This window comes from Sminthopsis crassicaudata, chromosome 6, assembly GCF_048593235.1.
Source record: "Sminthopsis crassicaudata isolate SCR6 chromosome 6, ASM4859323v1, whole genome shotgun sequence".
In the NCBI taxonomy this organism is placed as follows: Eukaryota; Metazoa; Chordata; class Mammalia; order Dasyuromorphia; family Dasyuridae; genus Sminthopsis; species Sminthopsis crassicaudata.
This window is the reverse complement of record NC_133622.1, coordinates 208,875,326-208,895,268: the sequence shown is the minus strand read 5'-3', so window position 1 is coordinate 208,895,268 and position 19,943 is coordinate 208,875,326. Positions and strand designations below refer to the sequence as shown.

The window sequence follows — 19,943 nt, the reverse complement described above, 5'->3', positions numbered from 1 at the left end:
TGCTTAGGATTTTTGGCGTACTATCCATGTGTATTTTAGCATTCAGCCTCTGTGTTCCCCACCTCACATTGTTGTAAGGATCAAACGGTAGCTAATGTGTGTCTGTAGTTGTGTATATTTGTGTATGTGTGTGTGTGTGTGTGTGTTACAAATTTAAGATTCTTGTGACTATTACTCTTACATCCATCTCTGAAACTGCCATTGTCCATCTTCATGTATGTGTTTATGAATCTGATGTATGCCCAGGTGAAATCCTCTGTGTGTGCTATGTGTGTGTATGTGGGTAAGTCTTTATAATGCATTCTGTGCATGTTTGTGAACTGGTATGCATCTCCATGCTTTCAAATTTCTTTTGTTTGTTTTTTGCAAGTTTTTTACTCTTAAGCCGATGTTTGCATGATTCTCGGGGTGATAAAATTGAGACTATGAGAAGATTTTTCTTGAAACAGGAGCTAAGGGAATCAATAACAGATGAAGCTGTTCTCTCCATCGGTGTGTATTTGTGAGCCTTGGTGTATGTGAATAATAGACTCCATATGTTTGTTATGCACCTCTTTAATTTTTGCTGTGAGTATGGGAGCCTCTGTGTCTGAGAACTATATTCATGTTGGTGCTGTGTGAGTTTATCTCATGTTTTTAGGTTGTTATAAGGAGATGGAAGATATATGGATGTCTGGGGACTTTTCCAGGTACCTGTCTGGATGTATATCTATAAGCCTCTCTCTGTGTGTGTGTGTGTGTGTGTGTGTGTGTGTGTGTATGTGTGAACCAAGAACACTTAACAAGAAAGCCTTGATCTTCCAGTTGAATCAGGATTTCCTATGAGGAAAGGATATTTATTTATTTATTTATTTATTTGTTTTTGTTTACATTTTAAAAGAAATTTTGTTTTCCCCACCCCCATGCAAAATTTCACCTCAAATGGATGCCATCTTCTGCATTCTCAATGAGAATGAAATGAAAAGACCCATTATGGAAAACTTCAAGTAACCTTAACAGCAGGAGATTTATTTTTTAAACAACTCCAACTGTATTTTATTTTTACATTCAACCCATGCAACTACCAAGTCTTTCTAGGCCTTCATTTTAGAGAAATGTACCCAAGATATTAAGGTCCACCTCTGTCACTGCAAACGAGTAAAGCAAGAAATACTGCCTATTGAGGAAAGGATATTTAAAAGGACAAAAACTAGGAGTGGGCAAAGAACCATATAGAAAGATGGCGATCTAGCAAGATACAGGGCTTCTGTTGGACCCAGGGGAGCCACGACCAAGATAATAAAATTATAGAGTGAGCAGATCCCTTGCAGGCACTGGGTCTAAAGCTCTCATTTCATAGATGAAGGTAATGAGACCCAGAGCAGGAAATGACCAAGGCTGCAGACATATCCTTGGTAAACAGTCACCATCCGGTGCTGGCTCTGTGGTTTGTGAGGGAACAGCTCCATCTGCCACTGAGCAAGGAGGTGATATGGTCACTTTAGAAGTCATTAAAGAAGGGAGAACAATTATAGTGGTCCAGATGAGAGGCAAGGAGCCTGTGGGCCAAGGTATAAGCCTTCCAAACCAAGGTTTGGCATCTCATCACGCCGCTCTCACCACCCCTGTCACCCTCAGGTGATAATCCCATTCTCTTACTAATAATACTCTTCACTAGACTGAGCTGTCCATGCCAACTTTTGCCAACACCTCTCCTGACTTCTACTTTGGAATCACCATCTCAAACTGGCTGCCATTAAAAGCATTGCTAATTCAACTCATTCTACCTCTAAACTTTTCTCCTGCTGTTGAAAGCAGCACCATCTTCCCAGTCATCCAGTCCCTCGGTGTCATCCTGGACCTTCATTTTCATTGACCCCACGTATCCACTGTCACCGAGTCTGATTCTACCTTCCCAGAAGCTCCTGTCTATGTCTCACCTGGCCTCCCTCCTAGTATGCAGACTCTCCCACTTGGGCCATTGTAATAATCTGTTGTCTCCCTGCCTTAATAAACATTGTCCCTGCTCCAATCCATCCTCCCTTCAACCACCAAAGTAGTTTTTCTAAAATGATCCCCTTCCTCAATACATAGCGGTGGCTCCCCTGTACCTCCAGGATCAAATAGAAAGTCCTCTTTAAAAATAAAAAATAAAATAAATAAAATAAAAAAGCCAATAGAAAGTCCTCTTTAAAAATAAAAAATAAAATAAATAAAATTAAAAAGCCCTTTCCTCCCTTTGCAGTCTTTTTACACTTTACTCCTCTCTCCACATTCTTTGTGATCCATCATCATTTGCCTTTCTCTGTCTTCCCTCTGCTTTCCCTCTCTCCCTCTTCATGATCTCCATAGGCTTTTGAGGAGGAGAGGAGCTGAGCTTCCAGACTCAGTCCCAGGGCTATGCCCAGGGATAAACAATTAGTGAATGCCCAATACTGAAAAATGTATTCCCACTTGTGAGAAAGGATTCTTGGTCAGGTTTGTGTTGAGTTAGAGGGCTTCAATTTAAAGATTCCATTAATTCTGTAATTCACCACTTTGTTGCTGTCCAAAAGAAAAAGAGAACTGGATCCAGTTCCTTTGTAGTAAAAACACTTTTTACAGAAGTAGCAGAAATCAGAGCTTGTTAGCAAAATATTTTATCAAATAATGAGAGTTGAATACCAATCTCATTGATTATGAGTACTGAATAACACTTTGATAACATTGTATATTATTGATTAATAATATTGAATATAATTCTTGAATTATGTATTCTTGAATGTTGAATTCATATACTATAAAATATAAATATTCTTGAATAATAATATTGAATAATGATACAATAAAGCATGTGGGAATGTCACAAGGTTCACATTAACCGTATTGCCCTATCTGCTACTGGAGTAGGTCTAAGGATCCTCTCAGTGATCCTGCAGAAGATGAACTTACACATGCCAAAATTCTTGTTCAGTTGGGAAAAGCAGTTATAATCATATTAACTATATAAGATTAAATGTAAAAGAATGAGAGCAGAGTAGTTCTTGTCCTTGGGCTATGTTTACCAATTCTATTTTTAAAATGACACCTCTGAGATAAAAATGATAATTTACTGATAATACTGACAACTTTCCCTTTTAGCAAAAGAGGGTTGGGCTTGTTTTGTTTGGCTATTTCTCCCTTTTTGTCTTTTTCTTTCTTTTGTGATCTCTCTTAATCTATCATGCTCAGTAGTCACTCTTCCAGAGTCCCTTGAGGTCTTAATGAGTCTCTTTCCTTCCAGTGCCCACATCGGAAGCATCATATTGGTAATACTTACCCAGATCACACTCATTATAAAAGAAATCCTGATAAAAGAATTTTACATTTCTTGGTGAGTCATCCCCCTTCACCTGTTATCCCAAGCACACATGCCTTATGGGCACCCACAGGTCTGTGGGAAGTTGAAGGGCAAATTCTAGGTTTTGCTCTTCATTAGCTAGGAAAAGAGAGAAAGCAGGATCCAGGACCCTCAGCTTGCCCCTCCCCCTCTCTCTTTCTCTTTTTCTTTGTCTCTCTTTTCTTTGTTTCTCTCTCTCTTTCTCTCTCTCTCTGTCTTTCTTTCTCTCTTTTTTTTCCTCTCTCTCTCTCTCTCTCTCTCTCTCTCTCTCTCTCTCTCTCTCTCTCTCTCTCTCTCTCTCTCTCTCTCTCTCTCTCTCTCTCTCTTTCTGTCTCCCTCTGTCTCTGTCTCTGTCTCTCCCCCCCCACCTCGCCTTCTTTCTCTCTCCATCTATGGAAGTGGGGAATTCTTCAGTTCTAGGATTTGTTAAGTCTATGGGGAAAGATGTTTGTCCACAGCAAAGATGCTCATAGATGTGCTCATCAATAAGTTCCTCTGTCCCCTTCTTCTCTCTAGGATCTTTGACGCTTTTGGTTTACTCTTTCTGTCTTTGGCCTTGAGTATCCAGATATCCTGTGAGTATTGTTTAGCTGGGGACCAGTTTCAAATATACCAGGTACGTGTGCAGAGTAGCCTGTTGTCTCCCACTTATTCCTCCACCCTGTCCTCCTCCAGGGACCATAGAATCAGAGAACTCCAAATGAAAAGGACCAACTCATAGCCCAACATTTTACACATAAGGGAACTGAAGCCATGATGTTTAAGTTATTTGTCCAAAGTCACACAGCTAGTAAATGACAGAGTAAAGATTTGAACTCAGGTCCTCTGACTCCACATTCACTATTTATTCTTTAGCTCTGTAACAGGCTACCATTTACTCCCAGGAAATACAAATAAAATTCAATCTCAGGGCTTTTTTTTTTTTTAAAGCAATTAGGGCTAAATGAATTACTTGGGGTCACACAACTAGAGTCTGAAGTCATATTTGAACTTTGCTCTACCTGACTTCAGGACCAGTAGTCTATCCTCTGTACCCCCTACCGGCCCCTAATCTGAGAGGTTTTTTCCAATTATTTTCAAAACAAATTTTTGTCATCTGGCTTGATGTGGGGTCTATATTTATTATATTGTTTTGAATTTGCTCTTTTAATAACTAGAAACCCATAGTCAATTCTGAATAGAAAATGTTTTCCTTTTGACTAGTATTCCTCTGGCCCCTAGTCCACGTCTACGTAGCCTCCCCCAATAGGATGAATATGCTCAGAAAATGCCAACTTTGTAAATAATCTAACTATAATTTATATTACCCTTGATTACTTAGATCATATGCCCCTTCTAATTGTGAGCTTGTTTAGGGCAAGGTTTACATCTTATTTAAATTTTTTATCTCCCCTCACCATCCAATCATAGAACTCTGCACATGATAGGTGATCTGTAAATTTGGTTTGAATTGACCTAAATCGAGTTAAATTAGTTTGAGTCAAACAGAACCCTAGAGGGAATTCAGTTGGAAAATACACACATTCGTACATGCAAGTTCAACCCGTACAAAGCAATTTCAAAGAAGGGAAAGTGATTGAATGATGGATGGTGGCAAAGCAAATAAGAGACAATGACAAACAAAGAACATACTATGGAATTAATGGTACCAATAAGTAAGCAAAGATGCAGGATGGGATGTGAGGAGAAAAGATTAGGACAATGTCCATGGATGGACTTAGAATTCTAATTTTCAAAGACATAATCAGCATAGAATTTACTGACTTTGACCATACAAAGACTCATGCACTACCCTCCTTCCTCTTCCACAAAGTTTCTTCAACTAACATTTTATGACTTTCTGTCAGATGTGGAAGAGTTGTATATGGACAAGTGGGGTCAGAGAAGACTTCTCTGTGGAGATGTGAGCTAAACAAATTTTAGCCCAGAGAACAAAAACAAACAAAAAAAAAAAAAAAAAAAAACTTGGAAAAATTAGCTTAGGACAACTCAGAATCGCAGAATCTTTGAGTTAGAGTAGAGCTTAGAAGTCATAGAGTCAAGCCAAAAGTAAAGAGTAACTCGTTCTGCAATTACTAATCATTGAATTAGTGTTGTGGGGGGAATCCATAGTAATGACAGGAGAGGGAAGTTAATAACCCTTCCTGTCCATATTTCCTGATCATTTAGCAATGAATATTTTTCTTTTCTAAAATACGCAATTTTCTGCCCTGGGTTCAAGTACCGAGTATGAGCATCACTATGCCAGTAATTTCATAGACTTAGAAAAGATGTAATGGCTTCTTGCCTATACCTAATACTACATTGGCGGGAGGAAAAACAATATTTGCATCAACTATTTCTGAAAAAAAGATACATAAGCAATGCAGCCAAGGAAAAGGCCATGAATTCATTCCCTAGTAGATAAGGGTCAAAGGAAATAAACCTTTTACAAAAGAGGAATCAGTTAACCAATCGCGTGACCAAATGCTCCAAATCACTCAGACTCAAATAATAACAATTTGGAGATTTCATCACATGTCCTCCAAATTAGCAAAGATGTGGGAGGTAGAAGGGCAAATTCTAGGCTTTGCTCTTCAGTAGCCAGGAAAAGAGAGTGAGCAGGAAGCCAGGATCTCAGCCTTGAATAAGTATGCAGAAAAAGCCTGGTAGGTTTGTGAGAAGACATGACACACTAATACCCTGGCTGAGCTGTGAATGTCTTAACATTCTGAAAACAGATAAAAATGACTAAAAATTTAGTGTTCTCTAGTGCATGGAGCATGATTTATTTTATTAATTTCAGGTAAAGGAAAGGAGGAAGGTGTTCTCCTCCTTGTACCTGTCTACAGCCTTTGGGATCTTCTTTGTTGACATCTACACCCACATGATTTGGGGTTAGTGGTTATTCTGGGGATTGTAGAAGTTGGGCAGAGGTCACAGTGTACCACAATTCTTCCATATAATAGCCAAGGAAGGTATGGAAAATAATGAATTTTTAAGTAATACAAATCTCTGTGTGCAAAGCTTCTGACTACAATTCACAAAGAGTAGAGGGAAGCAAGGATTGCCTACATTTTTCAGACTTGAAGGATGAAGCACACATATTAGCAAACGAACCACAATATTATATTATACATTGTTTATGTCTTATTTTTTCCCACTTGCTATGTCTAAAATAAATGATTCCCCATCTTCCTCAGTCACTTGGTCTTGAGTATGCAAAAACTATAGAAGGAGAGGGATGTTCATGCTGGCCAAGGACCTCCATTTCTCATTTGGGGGTCAGCTCCACAATCACCTTCTCTTTCTGTAAAGATCATGGGGTCATAGTTATTGAAAAGAGCCACAGAAATCCAACCCTCTCATTTTAAAAATTGGGAAACACAGGTTTCTCTATCTATAGATTCTATCTGTGGCTTTAGAGCTATAACCAGGAATTGTGGTACTCGGGGCAAATTTATTTGAGGGTGGGGTGAGCTCATCTGATGAATAGGATCCCACCTCCGGTCAGTATGCCCTTACTGCGTTTTTTACTTCCAGATATGCCTTTGGGAAAGGTAGGGGCAAATAACTCCTGAAATAAGATCAGGGCAAAAAAAAAAAAAAAACATCTGGCTCAGCTGCACAGATCTGCAAGAGATGGTACCCTCATTCCCCGTCAGCATTTCCATGGAACAGCCAACAACAATCCCTGACCCTCGGGACTCCCAGCCCCCAGAAAGAAGTAGGGGAGAAGCAATAAGGGGATTCCAGATAGAGCTGCAAGGAAAGCTAAGCTGCAGACAAGAGGTGGGGGGGGGGGGAATTATAGGCCGAGTGACTCCACAAAGGCAGTCAAACTATACAGTGTAAGGTAGGGCTAGAAGCACAATCTTTGCATGTGCTTCAGGTAAACCTGGCTACAACTTTTTGGGACTTCCCACCCAAATTCTTTTATTTCTGCACACATTTTTTTAAATTCTACTTTCCCTAAGGATTCTTGTAAAATGTTTGCTTTACAAATTAGCAGAAAGCATTTTTTTAATGGAAAAGGATATAAATTTCAAGAAATCTTTAGGTTCTTACAAAATGTGTTTTTCTTGGTATTCTGTGAGATGTTGGGAGGTGGTTAAAAATCTGATCTTTCTTAGCTCTACTCAGCTTTGTAGTGGTGTCTTCATGATATTGGTGATCCAGGACCGATTCTTTTGTGCTTATTGTAGTTCTGGGAGGTAAATACCACAAGCATCCCGACTGCTCGGTCTTTGTTTTACCTCTAAGGATGCACAGGAAAGAGAGGTAGCTCTAAGTGCCAGTGGCTTGGTACCCAATTCTCAGGTGTCCTACTTCACAAAGGATAGGCAGTCTCTCCCCTCCTGCGCTCCTTTGTCCTTAACTCCGTACACCGATGATGTGCACAGGACAGGATAGTGGGGAACAAATGCCTCCCTTATCTATCCTCTCCTGCCAGGAGCTGCTCTTAAAAGGCTTGTTTTTTGAGCGCTCAGGTGAAGTGTTTTGAGAATGAATGAAGTAGTCCTTCCAGAAAAAGAGGAGCAAGTCAGATAGCCCTGTGAGTAATGAGGTAACCAAGGGGAGGGTGAGCTCCGGGTAATCTGCCATCTCTTCTGTTCCACAGAAAGCAAGTGGTTCTCCAGAAACTACTCCATATTATTCAATGGCATCTTACTTGGCATTATGAGTCTTACCTTAGGTAAGCTGCACTGGCGTAGGTGGGAGGGTAGAGAGCAGAGAGGAGAAACTGCTCTGGCAGCAGCCATGGCCATGGGTGGACCAAACTTCCAGGGCAGTCTACGTCTGACTGACCTCTGCCTCTGGGTAGTTAAGGTTCTCTCTGCCTTTGGCCACAGTCAGATAACCTCGTACCAGGTAAGAATACTAATATTACTAATAACGATGGCTAGCATTTATACTGTACTTGTTAAGTACTGTATAAATATGATTTCATTTTACCCTCATAAATACCCTTGGATGTAGGTGCTACCATTGTGACACTTAACAACTGTTTATAGAGGAGGAAACTGAGGCAGACAGAGATTAAATTGTCCAGGATCATGTGGGGAGAGAAAAATCAGAGCAAAGGGGGAAAACCATGGGAGAGATTAGAAAAGCAGAAAAAAGAAGTGAATATAGCATGTGTTGATTTACATTCAGTCATCTCTTTCTGGATGCAGATGGCATTTTCTGTCCAAAGTCTATTGGGATTGTTTTGGAGCTTCCTAATCATTGTACCACATAACTGCCTTAAAGTACTCCTTAAAGCCACCAAACCTGGCCATCTAGAGGCATTTGATTATCCAGGAAAGTTCCTCAAAATGTCTTCATTCTCTCCTCCAGTGATCACCTTCTCTGTTCCTTCAAGGGACACTCCCCTCTCAAGAAAACCTACTATTTGCTCTAGGACTTGCTTGTAGCTCAGTAGAGAGCTTAGGACTCATAAATCCTTGAAACCACTAAAACATCACTCCCAAGCTCAGGTCCCCTCCTCAATCTGCCCAGAATCTATGACCAGCGAGCAATAAGCCTGGATCCTCTAGTATGGCTGTGGAATTCTTCCATCTCCTCTTGGCAAGACCCTATCTCCAGTATCCACAGATTCCTCCATCTATCTCCTGATGCGGACCTAGGCTGTAAAAAAATGATCCACTCTGATTTTTTTCTTGGATTTCCCAATCAGGATTTGTAAATAATCTAAAAATAAATTTTTTAGATTTTTTGTGGAGGAGCTATAGTGAGAATTCAGCTGTTCTTGCTACTATAAAATTATCATCTTGGTTCCATCCCAACTCCAGAAGAGTATTTTATAACAATGTGAAAAACATGAATAGAGAATAGTATATTAATTTCCTTAGATGAAAATAGAAAATGCCTGTTCATACTAATGATAAATGTGTCCCAGCGCAAATTTTGATAGAAATGAAAGTGAGAAGGAACAATTTCATTTTATCCAGCATTAAACTTAGTGATTATCAATCCCTTAAAAGGGAACTTTTAAAATTGTGACTTGTGACTACAGTGGGAATATTACTAAGCTTTAACATTGACAGAGAATGAATATGAGAAATCATTACCAATTTAAAGAGACCTGGAATGAGCTGTGAGTTTAAATTGCTTCAGAGCTGTAATGTATCTGTTGAGTCTAATCAATTCAACAAGCATTTGTTAGGTGCTTCTTATTATGATATACCAGGCACTGTGATAAATGCTAGGGATTACAACAAATGGCACACACACACACAAAATAGTCCCTGCTGCCAAGAAGCATGTGGTCCAATGATGGAGAAAACATGCTAAGAACTATGTGCAAACAAGATGACATAAAATGATCATCGAATCCTTCAGAACTGATGAGATCAAGTGAAAAAATAGTGTTATTAGTTGTCCTCCTTCTTAGACGAGGATATGACATCAGGAAGATACGCTGTGACTTATAAATGAATTGGAGCTGAGAGAGGACTGTGCAAAGTCACCAGCCTCATTCTCTCCTCCAGACTCATGTGGGTCCAGTGGTCAGATACAGATCAGGATGACCGCAGATGCTGAAATAGAGAAGATCCAATATAGAGCCTTGAGGGACATCTAGGGTTAGCAGACACAGCCTGAATGAAGATCCAGGAGACTGAGAAGGAGTCCTCACATAGGAGGAGAACTACGAGAGAGCAGCACAGAGAAAAGAGTATCAAGTCAAAGGAGGCAGAAAATGCAAAAAGGATCAGGATTGAGAAAAGGGCGTTAGAATTGGCACTAGATCACTGATTTCACTGAAGATAGTTGAATTATGAGGTTGGAAGACTTCAGAAAGTTAAAAGAGGCCAGAAAATGGGAGCATTAGTAGCAGTCTTTTTGAATTTATCCATATATGATAATACGATATAAACGACAGCTACTACCCGGATCAAAGAGGGCTTTTTTTGAGGATAGGGAAGAAATAGGTATATTTGTAAGCATTAAGTCTGAATGTTATCAGATCTTGGTTTGACTTCTGGAAGAATCGGATTGATTTTCCATGTTTTAGGTTTTTCACACTTTCATTTTAATACTTTGCAATCTTAGTTGTTCATATCAAAGATTTTTCTTTAGAAAACAAACCAAGTTAAGAAAAAAAAGCTTAGAATAGTAATGGACTCATCACATCTTGACTCATTCATGATTTTGTATGCTTTATACCAATTCTTATTGGTCTCATCTGTTAATTAATCAAACCATTGACATCTGTTAATCATAGACTAAAGATTTGGTTGAGGAATTTATTCCCTAATATTTGGTGAGCAATGTCTAATTCTCTGAGACAGGAAGATGGAGAAACTTTTAATGTGTTTTGTTCTATATGCATTAGTTTTTTATCTGGTTAAAGATCATGAAAAATGGATCTCTTTTTGTTTATCCCTGCTTATCATTATAGAGTGTTTGCCATTTTGTGATTGATTTTTCCCATTTGGAAGGAGATAAGTTTCTCTTAACAGCTTGTTGTTTACTGAACTTAGAGAAAATGGTTAAGTGTTTCTAGAAATCTAAATTTTAAATTATTTTCCTCTCAACATTCTGAGGATTTATTGTTCAGTTCAGCATTGTTAAACACTTTGTACTCAGTGAGGGCAGCAAAAGAAAATTGAAAGACACGGTTTCTCTCTTAGAACAGTTTCCAATCTAATAGAAAAAGGCAAAGAAAACTTATTAGACAAGATATATGGAAGAACAAGGAGGCAGTTTATACTGAAGTACCAAATGAATGACCAATATGGCAATACTATAAGTGATTGGGGTTTACACTTCCTTTACAAACTACCTCTGATAGAAATCCAAGATTATATTAGATCAGGATTTCTTCAGCAAAAGTGTTTTGTTCTGTTGTCTGGGTTTTGTTTTTTTGTTTTGTTTTTATGTAGAGACTTAAGCTTGTTAAGCGATGTGATCACAATATATCTGTGTAGGCAGGTGGGGCTAAAATCTTGGAATGCTCTGTATTATTTTCAGTGGTAATGTTGTGGTCTAAGAAATATTTCTTCATAGAACATCCCAAAGGGAGCACCCTATTGGAAATTTTCAAGTGTATCCTGGTGAGTGGAGTTTATTTATGTCTATATCTAACTATGTGAATAGATATGAGCCTCTGGCTTCCCAAAGTCTGACATTCTTAGTTAGGATCTGAATCTGGGATAGAGTTAGGTAATTCAAGCCCTGGGAACTGGACTTTCTCTGTCTAAAATATAGGACTGCTAGGAGATAATTCCTTTCTTTTCCAGTCTCTTTCATCATCCCAGCTCTTTCCTCTCTCTTCTCTCTCTCTCTCACTTCTCTGGAGTATGATGAAATGGGGTTAAAAATGATAAATACTGAGCATGTGGAATGGTAGGAAAAATATTACAGAAAATCTGGAAGAGCTCAGGACATAGTCTAGTTTGTGTGAGAAAAGGAGATGGGTTTGGGTGTATATAAAGTGGGTTTTCCTGAGTTCTCTGTCTTGACATTTTCTAATGTACTCTTATAGTTTGCAATGAAAAATAAACTAATTCACTGTTCCTGGAAGACGCCTAGGAGGGATCATTGGCTAGATTGGGCCTCAGAACAATACTCGGTAAGTGGAAGTTTGCCTCAAACTGACCCAGTAAGAAAAAAAAAAAAAAAAAAAAAAAAAAAAACATGGAGACAGGGATAGAAATTACTTCCCCATTGAACATTTATGGGCTCTGGATAAGAATATTCCACTTTAGGGGAAACTTATCTAGTCTTCCATTTGCCTATCTTTTTACTCTTTGTTCATTCTCTAAATTTTGCCTCCATTGACTTTGTCCTTTTCCTCTTTTACTTAACTTTTTTTTTTTACTTCTTTCCAACCCTAAGCCTATCAATTTCTCTAAATCTCTACCTATTCCCAGTCGCCTTCAATAAACCCCTTTCCAGGCCCACCCTACAATTTACTCATCACTTTATTTCTCACCTACCTGCCCATTGTTTCATTCTACAGTTCTCTCCTGATCAATCTATCCATCTTCCTATCCACATCCATGCTCATCCCTTATATCTTGTTCCATTCATCTTTCCTTCCATAATAATAATAATGTTGATGATAATTTCTGCCTAAGTCTACCAATCCAGTGGTCTTTCCCTTTCATTTATTTATCCATCCCTCTATTAATGTCTGCCCTTCCTCCCTCAATGTCTGAATCCCTATTCACCTGTGCTCTGTTCCCTCCAGGAGGATACTATTAAGGCAGTGAAGCTTTTCTTTCGGTTGTTGCTCTTCATCTTACCCTTTCCGATTTTCTGGTCCTTGGTTAGTAAACAGGTAGGAGATTCTACAAGTGAAGCTGTTCATGGGGGGTTGATGGAAATGAGGTTGAAAAGTAGATGGAAGCCAATGTAGGGACCTATAAGGCAAAAGGGGAAGGGAGGAGACCAGTAGTTGGTAAGGGTTGGGGGAGGAAGTGGGGTGAGTTTTATGTATTTATGGAGCCCCTGTCATGTGTGCAGCTCAGCGGTGAAAAAGAGACAAAAAGGTCTTTGACCTCAGGGAGCATGTGGCTTGGTCAAAAGATGATGCATATATTATTTTCTTCATCAAGCTCATGTTCTTGTTGGAATATAAGCTACAACCCTGACCTCATGGACCCTAAAGTAGAAAAGAAAAAGACATTTAAAAGAAGCATCTAATTCTGTTAATTCAGAATTGAAAGAGATTAACTTACATATGTGTATCAGGGAAGAACTCATAATGGTGACATCAAAATTAGGACTTTAGAAATTTGACAAGCAGATCTGGAGACTGCAGAGGTTGCACTAAAGGAAGGGAACAGCTTGGTGAACATTAATTAGTTGAGATTTGATTTATTAAATAATAGGCAGCCTTCAAAACTTTTTGAGCAAAGGGGGAGGAGATGCTATGACAAGACCAGAGCTATGCTTTACAAAATATATCTGGCAAAAAAAAAAATGCATTAAGAGTGCAGAGAAACTGAAAGTGAGGAAAGTAGTTGGGAATTTTTTAATAGTCTCAGTGACAGTCAAGGCCCTGAACCAACACGGTAGAAATGGAAATGTGGAAGAGGGAATGGATTTAAGAAATACTACAAAGCAAGAAAGGATAGAACATTAATGACTTTTGGACTGAAATGGACAGCCAAAAAATGGCTAAAGGGTACTTGATAAAAGGATATCCAATGTAAGTAAGATGATAATAAGAGAATATACAGCTGCCTTTGATAAGTTTAAGTCATCTTCCCAGAAGATTGAAATCCTAGGGTTCTGAAAGAATGGGCAAATGTGACTGGCAAATGAATTACTGAAAGGAAAAATCCCACAGGATTGGAGAAGGAAAAGTTGAGAAGACAGAAGGAAAGAGATAAAGAGATGACATGGAAAATTTCATTCAGAATTAGCCATACAAGAGAAGCCTTATTTCTTCTCTTGACAGAAGGGGGTAACTACCAAGACTCAACTCAAGGAATGCTTTTGATACAATTCATCTCAGTTTTGGAAAATCATTCCGTTTCTCCTGCTTTTCTTGCAAATAAGATGAAAGTTGTGGATTAGACCAGAAGGCAGAAAAGTTATAGGTGGCCCAAATTTAGCTTCCTGTTTTTGTACAACCTATGAGCTAAGAATAGTTTTTACACGATTAAATAAAGTTTTATTAGGTTTTTTTTCTTCAATGATGGTTGTCTTTTGTTCTGGAAGAGGATCAAAATGACATCACTATGTTAGAATCAAGTTACAGTGTGTCCAACTGTCTGGTTGATCAGACCAAAAACCCATTCTTAGCTTGTGAGTTTTACAACAACAACAAAAAATCAGCACCCAGCAAGTGTAGACTCCTTGAGCCAGATAAGTATGATTAGGAGATTGGTGTCAAGGCTGATTGACTGGACTCAAGAGATAAACATTAATGGTTCAATTTTAGTTTAGAAGTAGATCATCTCAGTACACTTTAATAGTGACATGGGTGCAGTCATAGATGACATGCTTATCAAATCTGCAAATGGCATGACACAGGGAGGGGGAGTAAGTCAATCCTGTTAGCAAACACTGAGCTCAGTTTAATTGAATTACAAAGGGACCAAATGCATTTTCATAAATACAAGATGGAGAACGAAAGGCTAGGCAGCCATTCACCTGAAAAATCTATGATTTTTAGTAGACTACAATGATAAACCAATGATACGCATCTGATTCCAGTTTATTAGGGAAGTCAAGAGTTCTACTTTGACCCTCATCAGATTTCATTTGAAGGATTGTAGTCAGTTATGTGGCTCACATTTTATAGAGGGTCTTGATAAATTGGAAGATTAAATGGAAAATAATTGCATAATAAGTTGGAAAAGTTAGAATGGTGAAGGTTAAGCTCATACCGTATCTGAATTAATTGAAGTTTATGAGGGCGGACATTGAGCCGGGGTAAGAGAAGACTTGAGGAGACACAATAGCTGTCACCAGATACAAGATACATATGAAATATGCTAGTGCAGTGGTAAGGCTTTGGGGCACCCTATATTTGAAGTCTAATATACAGAAGAGGGATTATTAAACTTGTTCTGCTTGGGCATAATGGGTAAAATAGGGAGCATTGGGTGGAAATTGAAGGGAGTAACAATTTGGATTTGAAATAAGGAAAAAGTTCTTAACAATTGGAGCTGTTCAAAAAAAGTGAAATTGGAGATTGTAGATTCTTCCTCACTGGAGAGCTTCAAGTAAAAAAAAAAAAGATGAATACTTCTTAAGCCTGTTGTAATTTATAGCAGTTTGGTCCTCAATTTGACTTAAGTCAGCAGATTCAAGGATTCTTTTTAAAATATGCAACAGGCACTCATGATTCATAAAATCCAGCTAAAGACTACTTCAGTAATTCAACATTACAAGTACAGAATCCAAGCATAAAAAGGACATCAAACACAACTCACCTTGTGCACACACTGAATCAGGAGCTCCATCTGGTAAAGACAATGGGCCCCCTTTTCAGAATAGTGTTTTACATGCATTAAGAAATATATAAGATTAGAAAGAAACCAACTGTATTGAAATACAGGAGACAGAATATTTTTAGAAAGTAAGTTCATAAGCTCCAGCCCCTGTTCTATACACTTCCACTTCTCTGTAACTCAGAGGAGCTAGAAAAAAAAGGAAAGGAAATCCACCATTTATAGCTTCGTGAGGTAGAGTGGGACTAAGGGTAAATCAGGCTTGTCCTTTCACATCCCATCTCCATTCACATCAAGATGAAATCAGGTTAAAATATATAACAGAGATAATCTCAGAAGGGGACAACTCAGCTCAATAATTCAATAAATATTAAGCAAGCAAACAAAAGTAGTAAATGGTTAGAACTCAGGAAAAGAGTTGGTTTCTCAGTCTCCGGGTTAATTCTTTTATAATGAAAGTCATTAAGAGCAGAAAGCACCAGCCAGTTCTGAGCTCAGGGCTGCAACTATGGCCAGACAAAGTGGCCGCAAGTTCCACAAGCCCACCAGAGCTCCTGCTTCAAAGGGATTCTCATGTATGGGCTCCAAGGTCCCTTCTGACTCTGAGATTCTGGAATTGTATATGAGAAGGCAAGGAGAGGCAAAAGTCAATGGTGAATCTGAGATCTCCAGCATGGAAAACAGGGGGATCTGATGCTTCTTAAAGGGCATATGATAATTATAACCTCTTTTCATCCCTCAGGAAGAAAAATGGGATTACCAAGCAATTCATATGAGCCATATTTTGGTTAGTACTTCTCTTCTCCCCACTCTTTCCTTTGTTGTGTGTTTTCATTTTTTTACCCTGTCACTGCCACCACCACACTCTTGTCTCCATTGATCCCCCTTCAATATTAACATAAGAGCATCACTCCCAATGGGTAAGAATTCTCTACCACTCCTAAAAGGGGGTCTCATAAATAGAATGTATTCCATGGGTCTACAGACCATTGTATTTTATGTGTATGTTTGTGTCCAGATTTGTGTAAGCCTTTGTCCTAGTGATCCTGATCACAATTATTTCAGGATAGCAGATTTCCCAGTGATTAGTAGGAGAACTAAATTTCTAAAATTAAGTCATTACTTGCCAGCTGAATTTTGGAACTGTTTAGAGAGAAAGAATCTTTGGCAGTTACGGGACAAAATGAATTAATTGTAAATAGAATCAATAAATGATACCAAATGATTTAATTTTCTGTTTGCAATTCATCATTCAGCATATGTTGCAGCCCATTTAATAGCCATCATGTATCTCTCCAATGTTTTTGGTGTGGGCAGGAAGCAAGACTTGATTCCTTAGAGATTGTAGTCGTTCATGATTCAAAGGAAGAACACTCTTGTTTACAAAGATCAGTATTATCTGATTAAAGCAATTTTTAGACTTAAAATCTCAATATGGCAATTGATTTACGTTGGTTAAAGTTCTGTACAAAATTGTCATAATCAGTGTTGGTGTTCTTTTTTCCATTTCCCATTTGGGACCATTAGTGACTGTGTAAGCAGGCCAGTTTGGAGTTGTTTTAATTACAATAATACAATTTTTCATTTTATTATTTCTTCTAGTTCTGTATTAACTTTGATCTCTTAACAGTTCAATAGTCAGACTGCACAATTTGATACAGTGAATTGAACTTGGAATCAGGAAAAATAGCATTCATATACCACCTCAGATACTTATTACCGATGTGATGCTTTCAGCCTCAGTTTCTTTACCTGTAAAATGGGAATAAATAATAGTGTCTACCTCATAAGAGTTGTTGTAGTGATCGGATAATTTATACATGAAGCATTTTGTAGACGTTAAAACACTAAATCAATGTTAGCTATATCATTGATATTATTACTATGCAGACTAATTCAAAAATGACTTCCACATAAATTTCCTGTCCATTAAAATGTAATCAATTTTATTTTGATGATTTAATTGATGCTGACTTTATCTAGTATGTCTTCATTCTTTTCTTAAATAAAGTATTAGTGATGCACAGGTGAAAGCTTCCTTTAAGTCTATTAAGATTTTGGCGCCTCATTCCTTACTTCTGAACCATAATTTTCAGCATCTTTTTCATTATCCTTGTTCAGGACCACTTTTGTATTGAAGTCAGTAAGTATTAAAATATGTTTTGATTTAACTTGGGGAGAGTCTTAGAAAATTCCTCATGGACTTTTATTTTTTTTGCAACCAATATAAGTATATAAACTGCAATAATTATCATGGCAGTCTTATTACAAATATTGATCATTAGTACTACAGTACAAGGTGACTAAGTAACCCTTAACATGAGATTTTCTGTTGCCTTTGGAATGTATGATAAAACCAATGCCATGAGCTTCTTAAATTTTTTTCTCCAAACTAATATTTCCCTCTGTCTTTTCAGCCAATATCTTGGACTGGTAGTGTTCATCTTCCAACAAACTTCTAGTTTTATTAGGAGGATGTTTGTTTTATTTAATATATTCCTTGACTTCATTATAAGCTCCAGCCCTCAGTCCCCACTGATAGGCAGATCCACTTCCAAGTCATCTCCACATGATGGCTCTTGCATTCCAGCTATCTTTCCCTATCTCCTCACATCCCCAACCTCCACAAGACAGCTAAGACTGTACTGGGAATCATGGCATTTCCACACCTTCCTCTGCTTGTGCCCACTTTTTTCTCCACCTTTCCACATCCTCTTTTCCTTCATTAATATAAAACCTTTCATTAATATAATATTCATTAATATAAAACCTATCAGCTAGAATAACCAAAGCCAAGGTATGCCTTGCTGGTGAAAAGACAAAATGGAGAAGACATCACCCACCCTTTCCCCCTCCAAACACATTTTATAAATGGGGAAACTGAGGCACAGAGTCAAAATTACTTGTCTAGAGGATAGGAGGGGAGAAGTTAGGATAACAGCTAAAGGAACTGAGGATATTGATGGTCAAGAGAGAAAGGTCTTTTTTTTACTGTTTGTGGAGGTAATCTGGAGAACCTAGAAATCCCTCTCTTCCTCCATCTTTCCAGACCATTCCTATCTTTAATGTGACTGCTGAAATCAATATCAGTGATAGGAGGGGATGAGAGGAGCTAAGTCCAAGGAAGATGTGAGTGAGTATGCAAGTTGTCTGGACTGTAACAATGAGGATGTAGAAGAGCATGGTATATGTTTTACTAAAGAAACGAAGCTGTTTAGTGATGGTCATGGAACCCTGGCGATGAAGAACAAATTCTTCTTCAGCTTGCTGTAAGGTAGAGAAAGCTTCTGCTGGAAGATATCATCAAGGGACTGGCAATTATGATGAAGTGGAAATGGTACAGAGGGAAACAGGGAAGGCTGGGAGAGATTGCTCCCAGAGATAACTGGCTTTAGGGAGGTCACAAAGAAAAATGCTAATAGATGAGTGGATAGAGATTAGAGTAAGCTAGTGGATGGATAAGGTTGAGTGGAAGAGGGATGATAATAAAAGAGATGGTTAAAGGCCTGGGATCCAGATGAAAAAGAACTGATCCAGAAAGTACTGTTCACGTATTCCACTTCCCTTGCCCAAATAAAAGCCCCTGGAAAATAGGTTTAAAGATGGAAGGGACACTGAAGGCTACTGAGCTCAACTCCTTTTATAGATGAAGAAGCTTTTAGCCTCAAAAAGCTATGTGGTTTGCCTATGGTCTCATTGATGATGAACCCAGATTTTCTCAAATGACTCCCAAGTTATCACTCCAATCACTATGACTGCTTCTGAAGACTAGCTGCTAAGAGAGCTCTCGGGCTCTGATCATGTGTTTATTGCTTCTGGGGTCAGGAGAATGGGTCCCAGGCTTTTCCCCACAACCGCCCACCAGTAATTATTGTGTTCCTTGTCCTGTGATTCTTGGAATCTCTCCATATTAAAGCACAGACCATGACTGTCCTTCAATCCATAACGTGTTCTTGTGTTTCAGCATCAGAATCAAATAGCAGATGAAAATGTAGAGGTATGAAAGGTATTGCCCTATCTCCTTTCCTCTCCCTCACCTTACCTTCGCCCTTCCTTTATTATCCAACCTTTCTCCCCTTCTTAAAACCATCATCCTTTACCCTCATTTAGAAGATCCTAAGTTTAGAACTGAAAGGGACCTACAAGGATGCTGAGTCCAACCCTCTGATTTTACAAATGAGAGACCCGAGGCACCTCGAGAGTAATTAAGAGAGTGGTCCACACAGCTCCTTTAAGTCTGAGGCAGAATTTCAATCCAGCTCTTCCTGACTTCAGGCATAATGCTCACTCTCTGCTGCAGGCTGCCTCATATTTACTCCCATCATCCTTCCTCCTCCCACTGTCTCTTGGTATCCTTTTTGCTTCTTCCTTCTCCTTAGGTCTCTTTTCTCTTCCCCCTTTCATCTTCCTACCAGTCATTTCCCTTCCTGAAGAGTAGATTCTGAATGAGAAATCTCTAGGCTGACTGTGGAGTGGGGTGTGGAGGAGTCACAATCATAGGGACAAAAAGGACTGAGGAAGATGTGAGGAGGGAGGAGCACCAAAGGATGCACTGACCTTCTTTCTTTGTTGATCCAGGGCATGTTTTCTGCCGTCATCCTGGCCTTACTCTTTTTAATGGAAATTGTTCTGTTCCCCTTCTTGGAGCAGCTTGGATTAAGCTTCACGTATGTGTTTATCTCTTGGATTGGACTTCCCTGGGGGATGGTGGG

General features: G+C 38.7%; 1 protein-coding gene across 2 annotated transcripts in view; it reads left to right on the top strand.

Annotated features, from left to right (window-relative positions):
• Nucleotides 1-19,943, top strand: part of LOC141547123 (solute carrier family 15 member 2-like) — a 43,854-nt gene that overhangs the window by 7,448 nt on the left and 16,463 nt on the right. Inside the window, exons 4-13 of one of the 2 annotated variants that reach the window (XM_074275506.1) lie at nt 3,242-3,331; nt 3,854-3,953; nt 6,123-6,213; nt 7,938-8,012; nt 11,294-11,376; nt 11,808-11,894; nt 12,516-12,605; nt 15,974-16,018; nt 19,196-19,228; nt 19,810-19,898. In XM_074275506.1, coding sequence (XP_074131607.1) covers nt 3,242-3,331; nt 3,854-3,953; nt 6,123-6,213; nt 7,938-8,012; nt 11,294-11,376; nt 11,808-11,894; nt 12,516-12,605; nt 15,974-16,018; nt 19,196-19,228; nt 19,810-19,898 — 783 coding nt within the window. The remainder of the gene's footprint in view (nt 1-3,241; nt 3,332-3,853; nt 3,954-6,122; nt 6,214-7,937; nt 8,013-11,293; nt 11,377-11,807; nt 11,895-12,515; nt 12,606-15,973; nt 16,019-19,195; nt 19,229-19,809; nt 19,899-19,943) is intronic. The other variant, XM_074275507.1, reaches the window with a different exon arrangement.